The 27,962-nt window shown below is 38.5% G+C and overlaps 1 protein-coding gene across 1 annotated transcript; it reads left to right on the forward strand.

Moving 5' to 3' along the window:
- The first annotated feature begins 31 nt into the window (after positions 1 to 31).
- LOC110174804 (cilia- and flagella-associated protein 54) lies at positions 32 to 27,913 on the forward strand. Its single transcript, XM_055151886.1, has 56 exons — positions 32 to 180; positions 424 to 529; positions 1,277 to 1,426; positions 1,912 to 2,077; positions 2,141 to 2,199; positions 2,905 to 3,048; positions 3,201 to 3,314; positions 3,834 to 3,926; positions 4,019 to 4,212; positions 4,296 to 4,390; positions 4,472 to 4,584; positions 4,658 to 4,733; positions 4,819 to 4,844; positions 5,167 to 5,317; positions 5,401 to 5,456; positions 5,529 to 5,657; positions 6,295 to 6,478; positions 6,566 to 6,684; positions 6,765 to 6,986; positions 7,058 to 7,153; positions 7,219 to 7,407; positions 7,481 to 7,599; positions 7,664 to 7,811; positions 7,874 to 8,029; positions 8,098 to 8,220; positions 8,319 to 8,435; positions 8,508 to 8,595; positions 8,667 to 8,756; positions 8,848 to 8,971; positions 9,043 to 9,073; positions 9,172 to 9,194; positions 9,284 to 9,457; positions 9,551 to 9,693; positions 10,177 to 10,307; positions 11,138 to 11,347; positions 12,494 to 12,693; positions 12,773 to 12,908; positions 15,685 to 15,790; positions 15,877 to 16,038; positions 17,849 to 18,052; positions 18,977 to 19,064; positions 19,144 to 19,314; positions 19,394 to 19,457; positions 20,185 to 20,370; positions 21,313 to 21,399; positions 21,497 to 21,616; positions 21,707 to 21,754; positions 22,683 to 22,821; positions 23,394 to 23,509; positions 24,673 to 24,821; positions 24,889 to 24,988; positions 26,477 to 26,621; positions 27,143 to 27,291; positions 27,385 to 27,531; positions 27,601 to 27,703; positions 27,849 to 27,913. Exons 1-56 carry the CDS (start codon positions 32 to 34, stop codon positions 27,911 to 27,913), a joined length of 6,993 nt encoding a protein of 2,330 aa, XP_055007861.1.
- The last annotated feature ends 49 nt before the right edge of the window (positions 27,914 to 27,962 follow it).

Raw genomic sequence — 27,962 nt, forward strand, 5'->3', positions numbered from 1 at the left:
TTCAGAATGCTTTGATCTCGAACACGAACATATGGATTTACCGGCTACGTATTACGGGAAACTTGACAAAAGAAACCCTGTGGTAATAGCTTTTTTACGAGAGATTAACTCGTTCATAGCAGTTATGAAGAAACTCGCTTCTTCGCCCGCACGAGAGGACAACACTGCTTACGTTAAAGGGTAACGATGGCACAGCACATTTCATTCTAGGAAAAATATAACTTTTTTTTTTTTTTCCAAGACAACACAAACTGATCCAATGATAAAATAATCCAAAGAATGGCCTAATGGCTTTGGGTGCATCTAATAAGATTTGAGTAGAAATGTTAGTTAGTTAGAGTTCAACAAGAAAAACAAAACACTGGCTTTCATACATTCTGCCTTAGTTAAATCTCCTTTCACGTTCTCCTGATGTTTTTGTAGGATTAAAATATGTGTGGAAATATGGAAAAAGTACAAAAGTAGACTTCCGCCTAGCTTCTATCATGACCACATGTTACAGGTGGCAGATGTGCTGTTTCAAATAAAGGTAACAAAAGAATTGATACTTTGCAGTGACATCAGGCTGGGGGTGTATTTTGACATAGTGGAATGTTCTTATTTATTATAAATTAGCGTGGTGAGAGAATGCACACATTGGCCAGAATTTTTTTGTTTGTTTGTTTTTTTTAAGATTCTCTGAAACTCAAGAAAAAAAATACACAATAGATGTAAAGAGCATATTTTCAAAAGCCTGTGATTAGGGTGACCAGACGTCCCTATTTAACCTGGACTGTCCTATTTTTGAGCCCTGTGTCCCCTGTCCCAGCAAATGCAGAATAATTTTCCTTAATTATTCACTCATTTTACATTTTTGTTATTACCAACCACCACAAACCAGGGGAGTGAAAATCTGATCACCCTATCTGTGATCCATCCCAGCATTCATGGTACTTTTTAGGTGTTTGATTTTTAACAAAAAGGTTAGAGTGACTAACTGAAAAACTATTGGCTAATGCTAGCTAGTTTGTGACTTCAATTTTATGTGTGAGATGTGTGAGACGTGTGATCATGTGTTGTAGTTCCAGTTAATAAGCTCTTTCTGCTCAGATTGTGTTAAAATAAAACTCTACCTTGAGAGCTTCACACCGAGCAGTGCCTACAGTTAATCACACCCCCAGGGAATGTTGATGACATTAGCTGCAAAGTATCAATATTGTATTTATTATTGTATTTTTTAAAGGCCTATTGATGCATTCAGCCTTGAGTCATGTCTCATCATTTGTCCTTTGTGCAGTTCTATGACATGGCCTTGTGGTATGGCTACAGACCACACGTGCAGCAGTTCACATCAGTGGACATTCTTGACTTTAAAGACGTAGACCACTTCAAAGCTTCTCTTTTCCCTAAAGGTTTGGACACAGACCAAGACGCTCTTCTCATGAAGGTAAAGTCGGTCTGTTCTGTTATAATGTTGTTTAATCATCACAGCAGACCTGGAGTTGGATTTTGTTTCATTCACACATGTTTAACACACACACCCTGCCCTTGTGATGTCATGTAGTAATACAGGAAGTGCTCCACGGTGTTTTTACACCTTCACTGGAATAATTTTGATAATTTCAGACCTGGAATTGCCAATCTCTATTGAACTAATCTTTATTGAACTCAAGGTAAAACATAGCTGTTAACTTGAAAACTACCACTACATGACATCACAACGTGGAAAAGAACATTTTAAGCTTTGAAGGTTACACAGAGTAATAATAATAAAGTGTTGGTCAAATGTGTGAATGAAAAAAACACAACTCCTGGTATGTTGTGTGGAGGTAACAACATAATTTGGCTTAAGTCTCACAAGAGTCAATTTGCATCATATAGTAGTTTTAATATGCTAATACATGTCAAGATACCCTTTGTTTATGTGCACAGATCCGGGCGCTGTATGGCTGTGCCCTCTGCACTTTTGAACAGGTGAAGGCTCATCATGACCTCACTCCTGATGGTCTTTGTAAACTGCTCTGTGTGCTGAATCTTATTCAAATCATTATGCAAGTTTTTCAGCATTACGACGGCCTGTGCTGGCAAATGTATAATGGTATGAATTCTTTGAAGTAAGATGTGTACGTGTGTATGAGGTCTCATGTCATCTGTTTTGCAGGCTCAGTTCTCATCTACAACATCTGTCTGTACCTCATGACAAACAACTACAGTGCACAGGTCTGTGGTAACAGCCACTGTCTTAAGGCTTAACAATCAAAACCAAGTTATAGTTTAGATTCTCATGTACAGACCTCTATTTATTTCATACCTTGACTTCCTCAGAAGTGTAATGTGACTTTGCTGTGACGTGTCTGCTCAGCTAATTTAAATAAAGTTTGACACTGTCATCCTATTGCTCCAAGTAAGGAGACGACAAACCTGTAGTCTGCCTTCTTCAGAACTGTGTCCCGCTGACAGAGTTGGTACGCTTCCAGTGTTCGTGTTCCCATATCTTAATGGCCTGATCCAGTGAGGGTACTGGCTGCTCTCTGTGCCTATGACCTTAGCGTTGTCCCAGTCCATGAGATGATTTTCCCTCTTGCAGTGGTCTGATATTGCCGACTTATGTTGTTCTTGGTGGGCTTGTCTCTTAGTGGCTTAGGTCCATGTTTTGGTTGTTTCCTTTTCACTGAGCAGCAGAAACCGAAAGACTGAGATACATAAATAGAGGTCTGTACAAGAATCTAAAGTATAATCAATGCAGACTATAACTATAACCAAGTGGTAATAAAACCTACTTGGTTTTTGCCTTAATTTTTTAAAATTTCATTGCTTGTTTCAAGCATCCTCATATTTATTGCTGCATGATATAATGAATACAATTCCCAAACACACTATTTAAAAGAAAAGCAGGAGAAAAAACCTCTCTCTTTCTCTGTTCAGGCGCTGGATTACCTCTTGTGGGCGAGTATCAGTATAGAGCTGTCTGTCCCACTGATGACAAGTAAAAATGTGCCATGGCTTGTCACATTGTACTGTACTGTATGCCAGTGTTACTATGACAACCAAGACACAGTGAAAGGGGAGGTAGGTATTTCTTTAACCATGTTCTTTAGCCAACAATCAGTCGTTGTGTCAAGTGTTCTGCTGCACAAAAGGGACAAATTGCCTGTAGAGACAATATTGCCAGGAATTATTATTATTTTTTAAGTGTTGTTTATGTCTCGAACTTTCTTCAGGTGTTTGCCAGACGAGCTCTTGTAAAAATCACGGAACTTTTAAAATTAGAAGAGCAATGTGGGATTCCAGCCTCCAAAGAGACAAGAAGAGCCTACAAAGAAGCATCGATCAAGGCACGTATTATTTCAGTATCAAAAAAGATTATTATATTGTTACTTTGCAGCTGATGACATCAACATGCTAACTATAGGCATATTCTGTCTGAAACTCTGTTACTCAAATTAGACTTTAATCTGAGCTTTGTATTAATTCAATTTGACCTGAAAGAGCTGGCTTAGTTGGAACTACAACACGTGAGCTGATTTGTGCTGTTAAACAAGCCTCTCACACATAGAATTGCAGTTCATCACTCTCACTTGTTTAGTTGAAAATCACCTAAACCACAAATGCTCACATTGATCAGAGGCTCCTGAAATGTGGTTTCTTGAGTTTTCAGATCTTAAAAGAAATTTGACAGTGCTTATTAATGTGTGCAATGTGTTTCCATGGTAACTGCTGAACATTCTACCCTTAAGGATGCATGTAGAACCCCCCCAGCCTGATGTCACTGCACAGTATCAATAGTGTTAAAATTATACAATAAATGATAAATACTGTTGCACTAACATGTATTTTATGTTTCTCTGTTTTAGTTGGTTACAATGGTTTTTAAGCGGGCTGTTTTTGAAGCAAGGATTAAAACGCTTCGATATAAAATAAAAAAGGATCTATCCGATATACCAAATGTAACTCCAATGTCTCATATAATGAATGCAAAATAATCCACTTCAAACTTCCAGACATAACCAAAAACACAATCTGCTCTTATGTAATACAGGCTCCTTGGCCACGTACCACAACTGAAAAGATGCTCTCCAGCCTGTTTGATGGAGGAGCAGCACAGTTTCTAGCTGTTCTGGAGGCACTGAGAGACAGCAGGAAACTCCTCCCAACAGCAGGAGGACCAGGGTACCTGGAGGGACAAGAGGTGGTCCTAGAGCTTCTTGCTGCTGGCATCAGTCTGTTGTCCGGTGGGTTAAACATTAATAATATAAACGTCTGGAAATTCCACCTGTTATTTAATATTTAAAGCCTGAAGTATTGTATTGTATTTTTGAAACAGAAAGTGAACCAAAGAATGACTGCCAGTCCTCAGGATCTCTTTGTGCAGTCACATCATCATCTTCACTTCTAGATTTAGCTATTGCAGGTTTGTAAACTCATTCTCATTTAAATTTTATATGACCATGATATGTTTTCTGTTTGGGTTCAATTCTGTGTGTGTCACCAGGAGAAAGCAAGATATGCTTTGAGGCCGCCGTGGAGTTCATTAAACTATTGTATTACAACAAGCAGCCAGAGGCTTTTTCTGAGTACTCAAGAAAAATGCTTCAGCTTTTGTCGGTGAGAGTTGTGCATCAGAAATGTGCTTCTAATCTCCTGAGCACACTATGTATTTGATCAACTCTATCTTTAGTGTTTGAAAGGCCTGTCATCAGAAACAGCAGAGCTGGAACTGGGTTTACTTTATTATTACAGCTGCGTGCAAAAAGGTACATGCTTTTATAAACTGTCTATGGGTGCTCTCCAGTGGAAGTTGAAGAGTTATAAATAAATTCTTGTTGTATCTATCTCCAGCAGAAAAACAGAAGGTAACATTGGCTGTAAGTGAGGAATTCAATGAACTGGTGAAAACACTGCACAAATATGTTTGTGACTCCGTAAGTAATGTGGAATTATTATAATCTATGTTTTTGAGTAAACTTGACCTTAAACCTTTTCTAATAAAACAGGGTTCGGAGCTGAACAGAGATCTGGTCTTGTCTGTGATATTGTTTTTTTGGGAAAAAATAGCATCTGTGATAGATTGTGCCCATCGACCTAACTTAGACTCAGAGAAGTTGGAGAAGGTCTTCTTTCATTTTTTGTCTGTTTTTGGTGTTGTTATAGTCATTCATCATGTTCATTTCATGAACACATTCACAGTGGGCCTGGTGTGTGTCTGTGCTGTGTGAAGTGGCCTTTGCCTTTGAGCCCTGCACAACTCACCATTGTTTACTGACGGGAGAGATGACACTGAAGTTTGCCATGCTCCTTGAAAGTGCCTCTAAAGGGGTTCAACAAAAGTCTTCTCCAAGTAAAAAAAACCTAAACCATTTTCGTCACTCAATTGTGCCTCTGTAAGATGTTGATGTTGTTAACTGTGGTTCTTGTCTCTAGAAGTCAGTGCTGCAGAAGGCGATGCTGGGATAGTAAACTCTCTCTCTCTTAGCAAGGTAAATCCTAACATAGCTGAACAATAAAGTGAATTTGTGATGACTCTCTGCATTGTTGTATGTGTTTGTCAGAGTTCCAGGATCCAACTGCTTCAAAATGTGTGTTCAGTGGTAAAAAAGTGTCTCGTAATTTTGTCCAAGGGAATGAGCACAATGCTGCCTCAAGATGGATCCACGCTCATCGACACGGCTTATATGGAGGTGATTCAGTTATTACTGATGCTGAATGTAGATCATGAATGTGAATGTTTATGACCTTTATGTATTCAGCACTGATGTATTGTAAGCATGTCATAAAAGCATTTCAAGTGTAATATATTTCTGAAGTAAATATAGACGATAAACGATAATATAAAAACCAAACCATAAAGTGCTCTAAATGTACAATATTGTTAAAAAACATGCAATAAATACAGAACACAACACAGAACACCAAAACAGTAACACTAGTAACAATCATTAGTTTGTATCTTTAATGAGCCATAGAAGTTCATAATTTAACCTTCTAGTGCTCAACTCTTATCATAGTACAGTAACATAACCAAAATTGTCCCACCAGTACAAAGAAAAAGTCCCCACAATGAATACTGAACCTCCAAAATAATTGTTCGATATATCATGTACAGTAAGTCGATATGGTGTTTATCGTGACAGGCTTATGTATTTATTAGAAGCAGAAAAACATTGTACGGTTTGAATAATATGGTTGTTGATATCAGAAAAATTCAGAACTTTCACCGATACGAGGTTTGATGCTTGCCAGTTTCCATGTTTTGATTCCCATTTAGGTAGGTGATTATTTATCCTGTAAAAGTACACACTGTTCTTTTTTTGTCAGAAATATGGAATATCTTCATCCACTTGGCCGTCTGAAGAAGGAAACAGTGAAGATAGCTCTGCACATGTAGAAACATCTAAACACACTTGGAGCAGAGGTGACTTCCTGCTGGTTGTGGATCTTCACTTTCATCTCAGTGCCATTTATTATAGAGCATTTCTGGGTTTGGTGCATGATCACGCAGGTCAGATAACATTCAGAATTTAACACAGTTTTGTGTAAAAATCATATTGCAGATGAGTTCATGATTTTTCTTTCATTATTATTATAGCTGCAGAGTCTGAGATACTTCAGCAAATTAAGAAAAACAAAGTCTACAAAGCTGTTTATCTGATGCAGACTGCTTTAATGGAATATAACATGGACTCCAGCATCAAGAACCTACTAGAGGTTGTTCATAAAACTTTAAAGACACAATATGTTTATTTACGTCTGTACACTGTATTGTGCTGACTGTGTGGCTTAACCAGGAGTCTGCTGAACTGATAAGGAGAGCGGGATCAGAAGAAAAAAAGCTCTACATGTCCACTGTTGCAACCAGTCAGTCTGCATCATCATCATCATCATCATCATCATCCAAACGCAGAGGCTTTAAGGATAAAGAAGACTGCCCTCCACCTCCACCTGTTCTAATATCACGCTCAGATCACTCTTTGAGCTTTGTACCTGCTCCCTACAACCCAAATGAAAAAGTAAGACATATTTTGTGATTTGAATTGAATTATAATCTCAGAATACTAATGCATTAAAGACCTGATCACAGGTGTGCTGGTATCAGCTTTTGGGCCATGCTGCTGAGGATTCTACTAACACCAAAGTCAGACTTGGAGACTGCAGTTTGTCAGGAACAGGCAGTTTGGTACGATCCAATGTAAAATGTGTGTTTGTTCCTGAAATCATGTTCTTTTGGGGTTTTTTTTTCAGATCTCTGCTGAATCTGACAGATGTGTGTTGAAGGCAGAGGGCTTAGACCCAAACCAGAAATATGTGTTTGCTGTAGCTGCATACAACAGTCAGGGGGAGCTTGTGAGCAGCAGCGTCGGGGAGACCACTATCCCACTGTTAGCCTCACCTCCACTGCCCCTGCTCACCTCCTGGGCTTACCTCGCACAGGTATCCACACAGTCTCTTTGACATGGAATTCTCTAGGATGTGGCTAAACTAGTAAACTATTGAAATTCTTCAGGTGGCATTTCAGACCAAACAGTATGATGTAGCCAAGACAGCCTGCCAGAAAGTCTGGAGCCACTTCACTTCCACTGAATCCAGAACTAACATAATGCAATATGAACTTTTCACCCCAAGGTAAGAGTAAGAAAGCAACTCATTTTCTTCTTATATGTTTCTTCATGAAATATATTTTTCAAAGGTTGCAAGTTACCACACTGAGTCACTCATCACTCGCCCTGCGCCATTCAGTCTTTGCCTCCATATTCATTGAAACAGAAATGAACATGCAGTGTGCCTCTCTCCAGTTTGACCAGTTTAGTGACAGAGGACTGTTTATTTGGGAGCAGGTAACCAGTGCACATATTCTCCTTTCACCTGGGAGTGTACTGTTCTGCATTTCTGTGTGCAGGTTGCCAGACTAGAAGAGTGTGAGCGGATGCTGGTGGCCATAGACTTAACATCCTGGTTAACTGACCCCAGTGATGCTGTACAAGCTGTTCTAGTTTGTTATGCTCTTGTGAGCCCTCTCATCTACCATCAGATCCCATGTGACCCTGTGATACAGGTGACCAATGATCCTTTCTGAGAGTTTTAATTTAGTGAACTGATTGTGTCATAATGTGTATGGCTTAGGTTTTAACTAAATGCCTGAATGTTGTTGAGAAAAACCTTCATCAGCTCAAACACAAGTGGACTGGGAGCGCCTCAGAAGCTCTTATGCAAAAGATCGCCTGCATCACGTACTATCTCTACAAGGTTTGGATGACAGCTTTGTGTTATTCCTTCTGTCCACTACTAAGAACATTAAAAGACAAAACGAGTCTTACTAAAATATTTTTGATCAACCAAATAAGGCATTGCATAACCTTAATGAGAGTGAGAAAGCCGCTGTCACGATGGACTGTGGCATCAATCTAATTCAGGAAATCTATGATGCACAAAATGAACAAATCAACAAAGCAGTTGTATCGGTAAATACAGTTTATGAACATATTTGAATTCATTTCAATAGTTTGAGTTGAAAGTAAACATGATGTCTGTAGGTAAAACAAGCCTCTGTACAGAAGTGTGAGATGAAAATGAGTCCCCAGCTGAAGGCTCTACGTGGAAAGAAAAAGATCAAGATCAGTGGTATGACTCATCAGATGTTTAATATATATTTTTATTGACTAACTTCTCACCTCTCAATTTTGTCTTTAAAGAGAATGTAAGTAAATTTACTTTCAGTGAAGATCACAGCAAAATGTATGATGTTGTATCAAGCGCTCCGATAAGACACGTCTTTCAAGAAGGTAAGGCTCCATACACAATAACAGTGAGTGTGTGATTTAAATGCCTGTATTTACTGTAATGATGCCCTTTGTGTGTGCTGCTCTCCATCAGTGATGAAGCTCAGACAAAAAACCCTCTTTATTGAGTTATCCTCACTGCTCCTGGAGAGGGCGCTAGAGGAAGGAGAGGCAGCTCTGGTGATTGAGTGGGGAAACTCTTTTATTGAATTACTGAGGTGCTTATTTTTTATCACAAATATGTGAAGTGACACTTTTAAACATCACACATTATGTTTCTCTTTAACAGAAAGGTGAAAGGAGCAGCTCATATACATGAGGTGTGAAAATGTCTGCTGTTTTAACATATGGAAATATAATATAGTGTGATCTGCATAAAAGTCATGACGGTATTTTTTATTTTATTTTATTTTTTCAGGATGATGCAAAAAGAAAAGCAAGGCAAGGATTCAACCAAAAGCCAAGAACTTCAACTTATATTGTATATTATAGACTTGTTTTACTATTTACTGTATAACTGTTGTGCACAGTGAGAAGTGGATTAGGAAGAAGATGAGCTGCTTTAGGAAGCAGGTGATGCTCAGACAGATGTACTGTGAGGAGAGCGTGTGGAAGACCAATCTCAACTATGTCGTAGCTCAGGCACATTTAGCCCTGTTTTACCAGGGTCTGGAGCAGCTCCAGCAAAGACCTCCTCTACACAGGTTTGTCACGAACTAAAACACTACTGGCTGTTATACACTAATGTGAACAAATCCAGCCCTTCAGCTCTTGCACACTCTTTATATTTCTTGCAGGTACAGCCAGTTAGATCCTTTGAGTTTCTCCATGGCGTACACTGGCGTCTCCCTGAGCATGAGGAAAAACCCACAGCAACAGCAAGCATCTAGATCTGACCCAACACTACAGAGAGACACAACAACAGAGAGAGAACCACCAGGTATGTTATGTTTTATACTTCTGAATCCTCCACATGTAACAGTATTTAAAAGTCCATACTACACTATTTTCTGATCTGATTTTCTGATTGTGTTTTGTTTCATTCACACATGTTTAACACACAAACTATTTAGGCTGAGTTCTTCTCTCAAACACAAAACACTGTTCCACCTTGTGATGTCATGTGGTAATACAGGAAGTGCTCCACTGTGTTTTTAAACTCCATACACCTTCACTAGAATCGTTTGGATAATTTAAGGTAAAATGTAGCAGTTAACAATAAAACTACCACTGCATGACATCACAAGGTGGAACAGAGTATTCTGAGCTTTGGAGATGTAGACAGACTAATAATAAATGATTAATTAAACATGTGTGAATGAAACAAAACACAACTCCAGGTAATATAACATGACCAAAAGCTCACAAGAGTCAGTTCTGTGTAATATATAGGATGTGTAATATTATTTATTTGATTTTCCAGCACAGACAGATCTCAATGAAGAAAATGGATCCACTGTGAACCCTGAAGTGCTTTACGAGATGCAAAAACAAACTGCTGCTGCCATGTTGGTTTCACTCACCAACGCTGCGCTTCATCTTCATCGAGCCATGGTGCTTCAGACTTTTCATTTTCACACTTAAAGGGCCACTGTGTAGAGTGACCAGATGTCCCTATTTACCCGGAACAGTCCCAGTTTTGAGCCTGTGTCCCCTGTCCTAGTAGATTTATCCAAAACCAGTGATTTGTCCCAGTTTTATACAAGAAATGTCCCTGATTTCCCTATTTTTCACTAATTTGACACCTGCCAACAGTAAAGAGAGGCACACATTGTTATTTGATTAGGTATAATACAGAAAAGCTGCTAAAAATGATCAAAACACAAAGAAAATGTGACTATACTGACTTATGTTTATCATGTTTATTATGTTTTCCTTAATCACGCACTCGTTTCACAATTTTATTATTACCAACCACCACAAACTGTCCAAGTGTGTCCAAGTGTGTCCAAGTGTGTCCAAGTGTGTCCAAGTGTGTGTCGGTGTCCAAGGTGTACAAGTTTTTGGTTTTGAAAATCTGGTTGCCCTACCACTGTGTAACTTTTAAGGTGGAGAGTCCGTCAAATGCTTTTCTCCATGGAGATGTTATTGCTTGTATGGCATTAAACCTTTCTTTCTTCATGGAGACCAAACGAGGCCAAGGTACAGGTCAAATCTGTGGAGAGGCGACCCCGCTCACAGTCAGAATGTCTGTTTTTCTGGATATTTTTTAGCTATAAACCACCTGTAATTGAATAAATGTAAGGTAAAGCTGTTTAATGTCACACAGTGGAACATTTCAGGCAGAGCAATGACATCTCCATAACAACAAGCAGGTGACGGACCCCCAGTTGAAAAGTTACACAGTGCACCTTTAAACAATATTTAAAAACACTCCATTTCAGGTGCTGGCGCATCGTAACAGTCACTGGGCCATACTGCGCACTGTGGCTCAGACCACGTGGGACCAGTACTGCAGAACCGCTTGTATCGCCCAGAGAGGACTCCATCTCGACCTGCCCGCCTTCATCACATCTGAGCAGCAACTCAACATTTTCCGCCCTTTGCTTGTACTGGCGACTCGACTGATCATGGACATGTTAAACCAGCTCGGGGTGTGTGCCTCTTATTGTTACACACATTTACTTGTGTCTTGTACAAGGCCTGTCACAATAACACATTTTAAAGTGATTAATAGCTGAAGAAAATATAGAAGTTAAACAATAATACTGAAACAAATGTATCCCCATAAAATGATTCTAAACCTTAGCTGCAAAAAATAAATAACAGACTGAAATACTATAGTAGTTAGGATACATCTAGAATGAGTGACAGAAATGATTTATTAGGGATGTATCAATATCAAAATCCCTCAATACAATATGTTCACAATATGCATCTCACAGTACATTACTTTATGTTATTAGGTTCTTTTATTTCATACCTGACAGTTTGGACTGCTCACTAGCGCTCTTCCTCAGAGTGGTCATGTGATGTTGCTGGGACGTGTCTGGTCAGCTGATTCATACAGGTTTTGGTTAGTTTTGTATAAATCAGCTGAGCAGACACGTCACAGCAACATCACATGACCACTCTGAGGAAGAGCGCTAGTGAGCAGTCGAAACTGTCACGTATGAAATAAAACTCTTGGTCTGAAAAAAGAAGCTAATAACATAAAATATTGGAAGACCAAATGAACCTCATTGAACTATCACGGTACTTTACTTATTGAAATATTTTGTGAAGGATTACGAAGTTGTGAATATGCAACTTTTTCCTTTCAAAAGCCCTAAAAATCCTTGAAAATCCTTTGGTACTTTTATAAGATTTGAAAGTGTTTAATAACAGTTTCTTCTTTGTTAATCACATTTCTTCACATAGTCTGCACTGACAACACCAAAGGATCATGGTCTATGGAGTTCCCTCTGTTTGTTTGTAAGGCACAGTTCGTACACAAAGTAATTCAAAGTGCTTTACAGAGTAAGAAATACATTAAAATGACAAAGAAAGACATTAAAATCTATTAATTTAAGCAAAAACCTTGTAATTCAATATACTGTCATGGCCCATGATATTATTGAGAGACTATCACAATATTTCCATTATTGTTGCATCACTATTATTTATTCAGCACTACAAAGTACCCACGATAAATACTAAATAATTGTTCCATCTTTCATATATTGAACAATAAGTTGGTATAGTTTTTATTCTAGTAGAGCCAGTCTAATCCATATTCTCATGTGTTCTGGGTCATGTAGCTGTGGAGTGTTTATGAAAAGGACATTTCAGAAGAAGATACACATTCCTATCTCTACTTCTCTCCATCTTTGGACGAAACAACCAAAATCGACATGCGCTGGGTCAGTGCACTGGTGATCCACACGCTGGAGCAACTTCATGACTTTGGCAAATGGGAAACGTTAGCTCATTTAGCTTTACATTTCAATACATACACACGGTAAGAGAATTAGATAAAGTAGACATCACAATACTGTAGAAATCTTTTACTGATTTATTTTCTGTTTGTGTCTTTTTAGAGATTGTTATGCGTTAATAGTTTCACCTCTGCTAATCACCGCTCAGAGAAAACTGTTGGAGAGGATTGAGTCGTTAAAGGGACCCCTGGCTCCTCAGCCTCACCACGTCAAGACAACAGAAGTGACTGGACGAGAGGTACGGCATCTGGGCACTCGAGAACACGGCTCTCAGGCAGGACTTGTTCTGAAAATAGAGACCAGGACTAACCAAGGACTATACCAGGACTTAACCAGGACTAAACCAGGGCTCATGTATCATCTCTTTTTAATTCTTGATTTATTTTTGTCCTTTAATATGATTTGGTTCAAATTTAACCTCCAAACCTACAGATTTTGACTATTGCACACATTACCATATAGTGATAGAAAAAAAACTATGAGTGTGTATACATGCACATCAGTATCCAGGTTATTAGCCATATCCCAGTTCTGTCAGTATTTGGGTTACTGCGTATACATGTGCACTGAGAAACCGGGACACTCACATCCCCGTGTACATGATCAAATGGAGTATCCCGGTTTCTTGACATAATTTTACAAATGCGCAAGTGCAAAAATTAACTTAAATCAATTTAATAAACCAGGAAAAATACAAACCATGAGCTCATTTAGCATAAGAAGGAGGTTTAACCAGCGGTGAGGAGCTATGAGATATCCCACAATTAAATCCCACATTAAAATCTTCTGCATAAATAAACTCAACTTTACAACATATAAACCATAATCACTATAGAGCCACATCAGCATGTGTCAGTGACAAATTAAACTACTCATTTTACCAAAACAAAGTTAAGATCAATATATTTAAGCTTTAAGTTGATTTTATTATTATTTATTTTTTTTCCGAGCCAATTTGTAGGTTTTACTTTTTTACTTTTTAATTTTTTTTTTACTTCCTGGTTGGAAATCATGACATCATGGTAGGGAACCCCATAATGTGCACAGACATGTTTATTTGACAAATAAAAATACAAGAAACTACCTTTACTTTGTTGAAATCATGTTCAAAGTGTCAGAAAAATGTGATGTAACGTACAAAATGGACAAAATTCTCCCTGACCCCAGTGTGATGTCATCAGACTACAGTCCCTGACAAAAGTCTTGTCGCTTATCCATTTTATAGAAACAAAAGCTTATAACCTGACTTAAAATTAATCGATTGGTTTTAGAAATGTCTCATATGAAAGCTAAAACCCTCCCAAATTATGCTCAATATACTAAAATAAATTAGCTTCACTGAAGAAAGATTGATCATTTAATGAACACAGAAAGGTCAGATTTTGGCAAGACAAAAGTCTTGTCGTCTTGTCATATGATGCACCCAATCCTAGATTACAGCCTCACCTGTGATCAGTTACTGATCAATCAATTAGTGGGTGTGTATAAAAAGACCCCCAGCACACCAGACCTTCACATCAACTGCAACTTGACCTCTGACAACATGTCTAAGATCCACCCTGAGACCAAAGTGTTAATTATCAAGAGGCTGAAGACCAGATCCACTGCTGAGGTGGTGACACCTTCAATGTGTCTCAGCGTCAAGTACAAAGAACAAGAAAAAGATCTGAAATGACTGGAGATGTTTTTGACAAGCCCAGGTCCGGCAGACCCCGCAAGACAACTGCTCGGGAGGACCGTTTGTTGATTTGAAAATCCAAGGCCCCTTTTCCACTGCAGCAGACTCCACCAGGCCTGGTCACCTCAAGTCCCTGTGTCAACCACAACAGTTTGTAGAATTCTGTCTCGAAATGGCCTCCATGGTCGAATCAGTGCACAGAAACCAGCACTAAACAAAAGGCAATTAAAAAACCGTGTGGCATTTGCCAAGGCCCACAGCCTGTTAAAAGGATGGACACTGGAAAAGTGGCAGAAGGTGGATTTCTCAGATGAATCCTCGTTTGAATTACATCACAGCTGCCGCAAATATTGCAGGAGACCTACTGGAGCCTACATGGATCCAAGATTCACCCAGAAAACAGTTAAGTTTGGTGGTGGAAAAATCATGGTCTGGGGGTTACATCCAGTATGGGGGTGTGCGAGACATTTGCAGGGTGGAAGGCAAATATCAATAGCCTAAAATATCAAGAAGTATTAGCTCCTCTTACATTCCCAACCATAAAAGGGTCAAATTTTGCAGCAGGATGGTGCTCCATCACATACTTCTATCTCTACATCAAAGTTTCTCAAGGCGAAGAAGATCAAGGTGGTCCAGGACTGGCCAGCCCAGTCACCAGACATGAACATCATTGAGCATGTCTGGGGTAGAATGAAAGAGGAAGCATGGAAGGCAAAACCAAAGAATCTTGATGAACTCTGGGAGGCATGTAAGACGCTTTCTTTGCTATTCCTGATGACTTCATCAACAAATTATATGAATCATTGTCGAACCACATGGATGCGTCCTTCAAGCTCATGGAGTCATACAAGATATTAAATATGGATCTCACAGCACCACTACTTCATTCACTGACGTTATGCAACATATTTTTGTATTTGAAGTAAATTATTTGTTCAATTTTCTGTAGGCAACAAAACTTTTGTCTTGCCAAAATCTGACCTTTCTGTGTTCATTAAATGATCAATCTTTCTTCAGTGAAGCTAATTTATTTTAGTATATTGAGCATAATTTGGGAGGGTTTTAGCTTTCATATGAGACATTTCTAAAACCAATCGATTAATTTAAAGTCAGGTTATAAGCTTTTGTTTCTACAAAATGGATAAGTGACAAGACTTTTGTCAGGGACTGTACTTTCAAATTTTTAACATATTTTTACATTTTTCTTCTCAAATTGCTTGTTGATTGGTGTAAAACTTTAATTTATATTTACAACTGTTATTATCCCACCAAATTAAGTCCAAATTTGATAATAAGAACCTGTCATATGCACTTGAACTTTTCTTCTTTGTCCCAGGTGACATACAGGAGTTATGTGGATGTTCAGCTTCTGAGCGGGTGGACGTCCACACTGGAAAAGACCACTGTTAAAAAGGAAGCACCATCCAGGGACCAGCTTATAGGTTGGAACTGTCTGTTAATCAAAATATAGAAAGACACAAGTTGGAATTTTGTTGGTTTAATACATGATTCCGTAAACCTTTGAAAGAGGCTGAAGTTCAGAGGTCAAAGGTCCTTGTGTGTGTTCCTCTGGATGTTGAAGACACACTGTACTGGTATCGAAAAGCTGTTGAGAAAACGTCCCCATGTCTCCGGTTCTTCCAACACAGCCGCTCACAGTTACAGCGTCTGCTGGCCAACACACAGTCCTGTAAGTGACACGCAGCTTAAAGAACCATATGACTCTAGTTTCTGATCTGTGCTAGAATGTTGTTTCCTCATCACAAACACACCTGGAGCTGTGTTTTGTTTCATTCACACATGTTTAACACACAAACCTGCACATTTAGGCTGAGCTCTTCTCTCAAACTGGAAATACACCTTGTGATGTCATGTGGTAATTAGGGAAAAATATTGAAATATCAATATATCATATAGTTTAATGTGTTGATACAGTATCGATATCGTGGGCTGCTGAATCGATATATGGCCAGTATTTTTTGGTATACAGTATTTTACTAAATTATTTTGTTACAGCTACAGTTTTGTTGTTTGTTCAGAGGAAGGAAACTCGTTTATGCAACACATTTGACATTTTCTCTGTTGAGTAAAATGTTTGTGTTTCATATGAACTTTGCACAAGAAGTGGTTTAACAAAGAATTTTAGTATCACAGTCATGATTTAGTCTTTATTCTTTATTGAATTCTATCAAATTGATTTGAAATATATTGCATCAAACCGAAAGTGCACTGTATTGAGAAATGTATCGTTTCGTGGCCAGTGTATCGAGATTGTATCGACAACTTCTTAATGATTCCCAGCTCTAGTGGTAAAGTGCTCCACTGTGTTTTCAGACACTATACACTTTCACTAGAATCATTTGGATCATTTCAGGCCTTGAATCTTTACATATGGGCCCGGTCAAGCAGAAGTAAACATCAAGGCCAAAAATTCAAGTTAATGCATCTGATATAAAAATGTATTGAACAGATACATATGTACTCTAGTTTATGAAACTGTTGACCTTATTTCTGTACCATTTTTGGTTCTAAAGTTCCATATGTTTTAAACAGACCATGTATGAAACATGGAACAAAAATTATTTCCCAAATTTCAAAGACCTGCAAATCATGTCAATAAATGGATGTATTTCATCATATCTTGTGTTATTCCATCTTTGAACTGTTGATGAAGGTACATGATTTTTCAAAAAAAATTGTTTGAAATGATAAAAATTTGCTTGGAAGGACTGACATATTTTATAGAAATAGTTTCCTTTCATTTTGAAGTAATATTAAAGTATTCAGAAGAAAAAAGCGACAAATGATGTAAAATCATGCACCTTCTACTTGTTTGAACAATTTTCCCTCCGTTACTTTTCCCTCCGTTACCATGACCTTTCTTAATAAAAAATCTCATGAGTCAAAAAGTAAGAGGTTTTTCAACCTAATCTTGTACCATATGGTAGAAAACTATATGAAGCAAATATTCAAACCAGTTTGTTAAGGATTTGTAAGTGAGAACCAAGAGTTATCACTGTTTGGATTTATTGACCAAAAAGTGCAGCATATTTCATTCCCTCCGTTACCGACATGAGTTTTTAAACTTTTTGTCAACAACTTGAAAGAATATCACAGGTTTAACTTGACCCTGTTGGAGTGTAACTCTTTCCTACATTCTGATACTTTACTTATTTCAATAGTCCCTCTAGTTTCTGAATAAGAGACATTTGAATGTCAAAAATCTGCCTGTTTCCCTCCGTTACCACTTGACCAGACCCTGAAATAAAGGTAAAAACTAGCTGCAAACTTGAAAACTGCCACTTCATGACATCACAAGGTGGAACAGAGCATTATGAGCTTCGAAGATGCAGACAGACTAATAACAAAAAACATTACTCAAACATGTGAATGAAACAAAACACAACTCCAGGTCTGTTTTTGACTAATGTTTGTGACAAACTTTCTTCCTGGATTTAAAGCTCATGTGATTGTGATGATGATAAATGTTTTCTGTGTAGGTTTTACAGCTCAGGGTGTCCGGAGCAGAGAGCCCAGCAGGTTAGAGAGTCAGGTTGAGTTTAATCCTGTGGTCATAACAGCTCCAACAGTCAAACCATGTGATCTGATGGAGAAGGAATACAAGAGCGTCGAGTCTCTGTACAGTGTGCCCTTCAGCCCAGACCAAGTATCCACCATCACTGCAGCGTACACCACAGCTATCAGTGAGTAACTACGAGTGCACTGATGTTGGTGCTGATACTTTGCAGCTGATGACATCAACATTGTCTGGGGTGTAATGCTAACTGGAGGCACTGATCTGTCTGAGGCTCTGTTACTCAAGTTAGACTTTAGACTTTTTTTTTTTTTAAACAATCTGACCAAAAAGAGATGGTTAAGCCAGAACTACAACAGGTGAGCTGACTTGTGCTCTTAAACAAGTCTCTCACACATTAAATTACAGTCACAAGCTAGAAACAGTTTTAGTTAGTCACTCTCACATGTTTTTTTCTTGAAAATCAAACACCTAAAAGGATCATGAATGTTAGGGTGACCAGAATTTCAAAATCAAAAACTGGGACAGCCCCAGTTTGTGGTGGTTGGTAATAATAAAAGTGCATAATTAAGGAAAATTGTTCAGCCCAGTCATGAGTAACATGTGTCAGTATTGTCACATTGTCTTTGTGTTTTGGTCGTTTTTAAGCAGATTTTCTGCATTTTAGCCAAACAAGTGACAATTTACTTTACTGCTGGCAGGAATCAAATTGGTCAAAAAAGAGGGACATCAGGGACATTTCTTGTATAAAACTGGGTCAAATCACTGGTTTTGTATAAATCCAGTGGGACAGGGGACACAGGCTCAAAACTGGGACTGTCCCTGGTATAAAGGGACGTCTGGTCACCCTAATGACAGCTCAAATTGGTCACTGTCTCCTGATGCTGTTTCAGTCCATTTTGTATTTTTCTTGAGTTTTTAGAGAATCTTAAAACTTTTTTGGCAATGTTTGTTAATTGTCTCACCATGGTAACTCCTGAACATTCCATCATAGAGATACATGTAGAACACCCCAGTGACATGTCACTGCAAAGTATCAGCTTCTAAAATAAAAGCATCTGATGGATTTTACATGGATGCATATTTTATTTAGAATATTTCCATGAAAACAAGTGTGACTCCCTGACTGTTGTGGCGATGCATGAACTGGGAAATCTCCATTATTATAACAGCAACACAAAGTGAGTAAGAATATGACCTTTTTGTTATGTTAAAATATGATTCTTGTGCCCTTTAGATCATCTTTTCTTTCCCTCTCAGGGCAGCACATGCATGTTGGACAAAGGCAGTCAACGTGGCCTTGAAGATCCCTGATGCTTTTGAAAGATGGGATGGTGTGACTTTTGGAGACTGTTCCCTTCAGCACAGACTGAAGGTGTCTGGGGTTTGGGGCTGTCTACATGCTGCCTGCCTCACAGCCAAAATTGCCCAGTAGGTTTTTTTTAATATATATCAATAATAATATGCAGAATTAAGCATCTGAATACTTATTGGCTTTTTGTATGTTAAGGTATATTTTAACAGACATCAGTAAACGCACTGATAGTTGTCTCCAGTCTGCTCACTTGTTCAAGGTAAAGTCTCAATTATGACTCGATAAATAACATCTTTAAAGGTCCTATATTACACAAAATTGACACTTATGAACTTTAAGCCATGAGCCAACCTTCAGGAAAAAATCTCATCTAAAACTGAGGCTGCCTGGGCCCTTTGTGTTTTATTCATTTGGTCATGTAGCCGGAGAACACCATATAACCTAAATAAATAACCAATCAATATGACGTGTCGGAATAGTGATTCTAAAAGTGTCGGAAAAATAGCACATCTAAATAGAGACATGTCGGAATGAAGGGATGTCAGTTATAATGCTGTTACCACCTCAAAAACATACCAGGAGTTGTATTTTGTTTCATTCACAAGTTTGAGTAAATCTGGTTCATTAGTCTGCTCCATTCCACCTTGTGGTGTCATGACGCGGTAGTTTGCAAGTTAACAACTCCTTTTACCTTTAGTTCAGTAGAGATTGGTAATCCCAGGGCTGAAATCATACAAATAATTCTAGTGAAGGTGTATGGAGCTTAAAAACAGAGTGAAGCACTTTCTGTATTACCACATGACATCACAAGGTGGAACAGAGTGTTTTCATTTTGAGAGATGATGCTGGATTTGTGTGTTAAACATGTGTGAATGAAACAGAATACAGCTTGAGGTGTCTCTGATGAGGAAACAGTCTGACACAGATCAGAGCAGAGAGTAATACAAGTCGTTAAACACGTATGTCTCTGTGTCCTGTTTTCTCAGTGTGTGTTGTGCTGCTCTCTGGCACAGCCTCAGTCCGATCTTTATTATGCGTCGGATGTGCTCATAGAAGACCTGTTGCCTGGTGTGGACCTCTTCTCAGACTCCTCCAGACTTCACCTGGGCACTGCTGTAGCAAGTCTGAGCTTCATCTGCCACTGGCTCTTCTCCACAGGACATTACATGAAGGTGTGTACAGACTGTCCCGCACACCGTCTTACTTGCAAAATGTCAGACTTATTAGGATATGCGATGTTCTGGCACATCAGGTAAATAGACTGAGAGCTCAGGATCTTAAATGGGGTGTGGCAAGCACCCAAGGGTGACAGGTCGTAAAGGAACAGTACAACATAATTCAACACGTATACAGTGTAGTAATACAAATAATTATTATAATTTACAACCTGTCACCTTTGGGTTCTTGACACACCCTATTTAATATAACCACATAAGCTCTGACTCTATTTACCTGATGAAGGTCGAGTGCTGAAATGTTGTATGTCCTAATAAATCTGACATTTTGCAGGTAAGACAGTGTGCAGGATTTGTCTCTGTTCTTGGGCTGCCCCCTCTCCTCCAACATACTCATTTCAAGAAATTGATGTTTGAATTTCTCTTTCTTTTATATTTTTGTGTACAGACTATGTACAATGTATTAATACTTTGCAGTGATCGTGCTGGGGGTGTTTTACATGTATTTGTATGGTGGAATGTTCAGCAGTCACCATGGAGACAGAATGCACACATTAGCAAACACCGTCAAAAAACTTCTAAACCTCTAGTAAAATACTAGTGTTCATAGTCGTGTTTAGGTGTTTGATTTTCAACAAAAAGGAGAGAGCGACTAACTGAAAACTGTTGTTTAATGCTGGCTAGCATGTGACTATAACTGTGACTTTATGTGTGAATCAGCTCACCTGTTGAAGGTCTGCTAAGTCAAATCTTTTATTACGTTAAATCAAAGATCAGATTAAAGTCTAATTTACTTGAATAACAGAGCTTCAGACAGAGCAGTGCCTACAGTTAGCATCACACGCCCAGGAATTGTTAACATCAGCTGCAAAGAACAATACAATACAATTACAATTCAACCATGAAAGACTTAAACACATTTCCTCTTTATCTTCTAAGCTGCTTCCCATGTTGTCCCTGTACTTCTATCTGGTTGGGTCTGTGTGCAGAGATGTGCAACGTACTGTTCAATGCAAAATCCTCAAGGTCAGACTTTTCTTATTTTTAATTCAAATATTATTTTTGATCTCATATATGAATAGTTTTCACAGGTTCATAGTAATAACTTGTTTGTTTTTCATAGATACGCGCCCTCACTGAGTTAGGTCTCTTCAGTGAGGCTGTGAGGGAGACTCTGCTTCTCTCAAAAGGAGGAGGAATCCGTCTGCCTCAGGGTCACTACATTCAGACACACAGAGATCATGTATTTGAACATGTTTATGATTTTGAAGCTGAATTGTTTACTTTTCTGGCAGTTGCATTTATTCATGATTGTCTTTTTATTATGCTGCAGGCTAAAACCACATTCAACAGCTCCCACACTATCCTAGAAAACATGGAGGTATGATCATGCTGCATGTGACTGTATTATTAAAGGGCCCATCTCATGCAAAATCCACTTTTCAGAGCTTTCTACCTTCTAAGAGTGACGTGTGGGCCTTGTATTTGTCGCTGAAGTGTTTTTTAGATTGATTTGGTGTGTTTTTTTTAACAAATTACAGAGTATTTCTGCCACCCTCCCACGTGACAATGAACTAAAGCTGCTACAACGATGATGGAGCAGAAACACCTATGATGTGTTTGATGTAGCAGAAAATGCTTCGCACCTGCCCTCGTCCCCTGCTCCACCACCTCCGCCTCCACCGCGCATCTGCTGACTCGTATATGTGCAGAAGATACAATGTGAAAAGAGTTCATTTTTCATGAGATGGGCCCTTTAAAGGTCCTATATTACGCAAAATTTACTTTTGTGAGGTTTAACCATTGCAAAGTTGTTACATCTTCATACTGTATATAAAACATACTCAGAGCTGTGTTTTGTTTGAGTAATCCTTCTGTCTAGAGACTAATAAAAGACTGAAAATGCTCTGTTCCACCTTGTGATGTCATCAGGCTGTAGTTTTCAAGTTAACAGCTCCTTTTACTTTTTGTTTAGTAGAGATTGGCAATTCTAGATTTGATTTATGCAAATGATTCTAGAGAATCTGTTTAAAAACACAGAGTGGAGCACTTCCTGTATCACCACATGACATCACAAGGTGGAACAGAGTGTTTTCTGTTTGACAGAAGAACTCAGCCTAAATGTGCAGGGTTTGTGTCTTAAACATGTGAATGAAACAAAACACAACTCCAGGTCTGTTTGTGATGAGGAAACAACATTATAACATATCAGAAAATAGCGTCATATAAAGCCTTTAAAAATATATCTTGTATGTTTTATTTAATGTGGCATCATTTAAAAAGCATTTGATCATATTTTTTCTTATTAGGCGCTGAAAGAACTTCTAAACTGTGATGTGACTCCACCTGTTTGTGCACTTTATGGATCTGCACTGTGCCTTCAGTTTAAGCTCGCACAAGCTCAGCTGATCCTAGCAATAAGCTCCACTGTATCCAGTCCTTTGGAAGGTTTGTGGAGAAAAATATCTGTGAACCAGACGTCTCCATTTACCCTAGACAGTCCCAGTTTTGAGCCCTGTGTCCCCTGCCCCAGCAGTTTTATTCAAAACTATTGATTTGTCCCAGTTTTATACAAGAAATGTGCCAAATGTCCCTATGTTGGACCAATTTGATCTACACCAGGTCTAAACTAAGATTAAACCAGGACTACATCAGGTCTAAACCAGGACTAAAACAGAACTATCACAATTTTTGACTAATCTGATCCCTGCCAACAGTAAAGAGAAGCATAAATTGTCATTTGTTTTGTTGTTTGTAGCTCTGATGTTTCTAAACAGTCTTTGTGAATGACCGTAAAGCAAAAAAAATGTAATGAGAGAAGTTCCTCAGATTATGACTGACATAAGAAAACACAATGTTACACACTCTTTTAACACTTTTATTTATACCAAGCATCCCAACCCGGGTTTGTCCCAGTTTAAAACTTTGAAAATCTGCTCACATTACTTTTTGGTACTGTTTAAATCTTCATGACGAAGTTGTACAACAGAGAAATACAGCGTCTATGTTTATGTCTTTAGTTCCAGAAACAGAAAACCAAACCAGTGACTCTAAAAACAAGAGAGAGAAGACACAAAACTGCTCCATCTTGAGTCTCGAGTCTCTTCAGGAGCCACTCACTGCGGGGATGATAAAGGTATAAAAACTGCTACACACAACTTACTTTGCAGTGACATCATGCTGTTGGTGTTCTGCCTGTATGTTTATGCCAGAATGTTCCGCATTTACTATGGTGACACATTGCACAAACATTTGTGAATGCTGTCAAAAAGTTTTTAAATCATCTGAAAACTCAAGAAAAAATACAAAATGGAATTAAACATCACATTTTCAGGAGGAGGATCAGTCTGACGCTCATGGTTCTGTTCAAACAACCAAAATGGTGAGAGTTGGCTAATGCTAGTTAGATTTAGTTAGAGCACAAATAACTCACCTGTTGTAGTTTCAACTTAGACTGTGTTAAAACAAAGCTCGTAGTAAAATCTAACTTGAGTAACAGCGCTTCAGACAGAGCAGAGCCTCCAGTTAGCATACAATAGTGTGACCAGACGTCCCTGTTTATACCCGGGACAGTCCCAGTGTTGAGCCTGTGTCCCCTGTCCCAGCAGATTTGTCCAAAACCACTGATTTGTCCCAGTTTTATACAAGAAATGTCCCAGGTGTTTCTATTTTTAAACAATTTGATACCTGCCAACAGTAAAGAGAGACATACATTGTCATGTCAAGACAGAAAATCTGCTTAAAAACGACCAACACTTAACGAAAATGTGACTATACTGACTATACAATATATGTTTGTCATGAATGGTTTCTGCAGAACAGTTTTCCTTAATTATGTATCTGTTTCACTGTTTTATTATCACAACCACGGGGTTGATGTCATCGTGTCCTCCAGTGCGCATGCGGGACACTTTCGGGCCGTTTACCGTTCACACTGAAGTCACAAACAAGTCGCATTTAATTGGAAATGTGAACGACCTCGCAAAAACATCGGATTTCACAAAAAAATCGGAATTGAGCATTAAGCCCTGCAGTCTGAACGTAGCCTTTAAGACTCCTGCTTTCCAGCTGCTGGCTCCTCATTCTTCCCCCACCTATTCTCCCCGGCCAATAAATCTTTGTTACTTTTGCTTTTTTTTCTCCTTGTTTTGAGTCTTTTTTGGGGTCCTCTCCTGTTGTGCGTAACAAGTTCAGCATCACACCCCCTGATATGTTGATGACATCGTCTGTGGAGTATCAATAGTACATGAGAAGTGTTTATAAAAAGTGAAGTTTGTAAATAACTCTGTTGTGCTTTAGTACGAGCTGTTGGAGTCAGTGTCCAGCTCATTAAAGTCCATCCTGAATGAGCTGAGAGTACACGGCCCTGTGGGCACAGAGGACCTGACTGTGGAGTGCAGTCTGCTCAAGGCCAAACTCTGTTTACTGAAGGGAGAAGCTGCTCTCAGGTGTGTGTCTGTGTACGACTCCAGTGGGTGCATGTTTCAGCTCTCTAACTGTTGTGTTTTTCTTTAGTGCTGAGATGGCCATGTCAGCCCTGATGTTTCTAAAGTCAACTTCTGACATCACAAACGAGAACACATCGGTTTTTGAGGAACAAACCGCATCTGAAGGGGTAACTTTTCACGTTTGTGTTTTACTCAACTCAACTTTACTCACAAAACACAAAAGAAACAGTGATAAATAGAGTGACAGGTACAGGTAAATATAATCCAATACAACAATACAAATAGAGAGAAAAAGCCAAACCTCAAGCTGAGATAAAAGACAGAGAAAAAGTGAGTGTGTGGGAGAGGCTTAAAGACAGACAGTGAGGCAGCAGTAGTTTAAATTTTACAGCAATACAGACTATACATACTGACTTTACACTGACATCAGACTGGGGGTGTTCTACATGCATCTCTGTTGTGGGAAAGTTCAGCAATTACCATGGTGACACAATACATAAACAAAAATGTTTAAAGGGCACATTTTCAGGAGCCTGTGATCAATACGAGCATTCATGGTCCTGTTTAGGAGTTTGATTTTCAACCAAAAAAGGTGAGAGTGAAAAACTGAAAAACGTAGTCACATGTGACGCATCATACAGACTCTAGAGATTTTGACTAATTTGCTTCTAACAGAGTAGTGCTTTCTGTTAGCATCACACCCCCAGGGAATTTATTTATTTATTTGTTTTTATTTTGCACATATATAACATACAGCAATAAAAAAAAAAAACACACTAGATAAAAAAGTAGGTGCCGGAAGAGGCAAAAACCCCAAAAGAGCTGATATTAAACCCTCCATTTTATGAATACATTAAAATTGAACATTATAGCTGTGTATGAATAAAAAAAAAAAAAAATCCTTAAATTCTTTTTAAACAACACTTCTGATATGCATCACTAGCCAGATGTGAAAACTGGCTCCAGAATTTCCCACCTCTTTATTGCAGCAAAACTGCGCTCTTGATGTGACACATTTTGGAACATGAAAATTACATTTTAGATGAGTTTTGTATCTGTGAACCTGCATTGGTTTTAAAGTAAAATATGAAATGATTAGGGATCTTAGTTGTATTATAAAGAATTGTATACATGAAAACAAAAATCTGATAAATATTAAGAATGTTAAGTTTGATGAATAAATTAGTGACATGGAATGAGTTTCAATTTGAACAAAACATTTTTGCACCAATATTTTGTTCAGAGGAGTAGAGAAAGTGCTTGCACAGACGTTATTGCAATATGAGAGACAGGGATAAATTAAACTATAGTATAATGGAAGTATAATTTTTTAGTCCAGGATTTTACAAACTTTTCTTATAATACCAAGAGATTTATACATTTTTCTGGTCACTCAGTCAGGACACTCTTTCTAGTTTAGATTATCATCAACTATTTCAATCAAGTTACAGTATTTCATTTGAATCAGTTTTGATTTTAGGGTTAGTTGGACATTTTTTTGCCGCAAAAATCATAATTATTTTTTGTTGATGACATCAGCTGCGAAGTATCAACAGAGCATCATTCATATTTACAGTTGAGCTTGTGTGTTTTATCAGTGCAGGTTTTGTCTGGAGCTGTAAACTGAAACAGTGTGTCTTGTTTCTCTTTCACAGGGCACCGCTCGGCCCCGTGTGGAGGGGGACTGTGTGGAGGTGGTTGAGGCGAGCGAGAGGATCAGCTCTGTGTTGTGGATACGCTGTCGTCTCACTCTGGCTCACATTCTGACTGCACATGATGTTACTGCTGGAGCTGGACCAGGTTCATGCACTTCTTCATTTTCTTAGTTTTTATTTAAGGGCCTATATATGACACTATTTTTCTGATCTTCTGTATGTTATAATGTAGTTTCCTCATCACAAACAGACCTGCCGTTGTGTTTTGTTTCATTCACATGTTTAACACAGACTTTTAAATTTAGGCTGAGTTCTTCTCTCAAACAGAAAACACTCTGCTCCACCTCATGATGTCATGTTTGTCATTTTGATGATCTGAGTCCTGGAATTGCTGATCTCTACTGAACAAAAGGTTAAAGGTCGGTGTTAACAAGAAAACTACAGCTTCATGACATCACAAGGTGGAACAGAGCATTCTGAGCTTTGGAGATGTAGACAGATAATAATAAATGGTTCCTCAAACATGTGAATGAAACAAAACACAACTCCAGGTCTGTTTTGTGGAGAGAACAACATTATAACATGGGTAAAAGCTCACAGGATGTGATTTTGGTTAATATAAGGCCTTTAATTATCACTTTTTGACACTATTCTCATTTTATTTAGGTGATAAATTAAGAAGGGGGACAGCCCGTGTGATGAGGGAAGGGATTGAAGAATGTAAAAGATGGGGAGATCCTGACAGTGAAGCTTTGCTGATGCTGGAAGCTGCACACTGGGACAAAAGCAGTGCAGATAAATCAGACCAAGTCAAAGTAAGAAAACCTGCATCAACACAGACCTGAGCAGAGATTCTGAATGCTTTCAGTGTTTGAGTATTTTGAGTATCTGTACGTGTTTGTTTTCAGGAAGTCGTGAGTCTTCTTTCAGGGTGTCTGAGTATGCCTCCTCGTTCATCCATTACTCTGGCTCGAGCAGCTCTGTTACTGCATGACATGAAAACACCAGAGAGCATCCCGTTTTTAAAACTTTCACAAAAGCTGTTACAGAATCAGGTAATGCACAGATCCACACATCTGTGAAATGACATTACAACTGTACTCAACTCAATGAGTGTTCCATAGGTGAAAGGTTTCAGTCAGAGTATTGTTGTGGACGCTGAAGGTTTCCAATGTTCCACCTGCCTCCCTTTTCTCCACCTTTTACATCACACCACGTCCTGCATAGGTAATGTCTGAGGTTTTGTATTAGTCACAACGTCACCTGGAACAGCTTTTGTAAATGGTGGAAAATTAATGTTTTTTTTTGTTTTTTTTTACTCAGTGATGCTTTGTTTTAAGAGAGCAATAATGATTTGTTTTTGTTTCCACAGGTCAAATTATTGACTCCCAAATGTATGCTGCTTCTGAGACTTCTGAAGAGAAGAAGAACCCTTAAATCATCCTTTCTGTAGATATAAAACAAAATACTGAACAATAATAATCAT

This window comes from Boleophthalmus pectinirostris, unplaced genomic scaffold, assembly GCF_026225935.1.
Source record: "Boleophthalmus pectinirostris isolate CB_2022bp ecotype Guang Dong unplaced genomic scaffold, ASM2622593v1 HiC_scaffold_16, whole genome shotgun sequence".
Lineage (NCBI taxonomy): Eukaryota > Metazoa > Chordata > Actinopteri > Gobiiformes > Gobiidae > Boleophthalmus > Boleophthalmus pectinirostris.

Bases quoted from the DNA above. Each gene is read 5' to 3' on its own strand.
- LOC110174804 (XM_055151886.1), top strand. From the start codon at position 32: ATGGATTTACCGGCTACGTATTACGGGAAACTTGACAAAAGAAACCCT. The intron at 6,987-7,057 runs GTAAGACATATT...ACCTGATCACAG, and splicing joins CCTACAACCCAAATGAAAAA to GTGTGCTGGTATCAGCTTTT. The intron at 7,600-7,663 runs GTAAGAGTAAGA...TATTTTTCAAAG, and splicing joins TATGAACTTTTCACCCCAAG to GTTGCAAGTTACCACACTGA.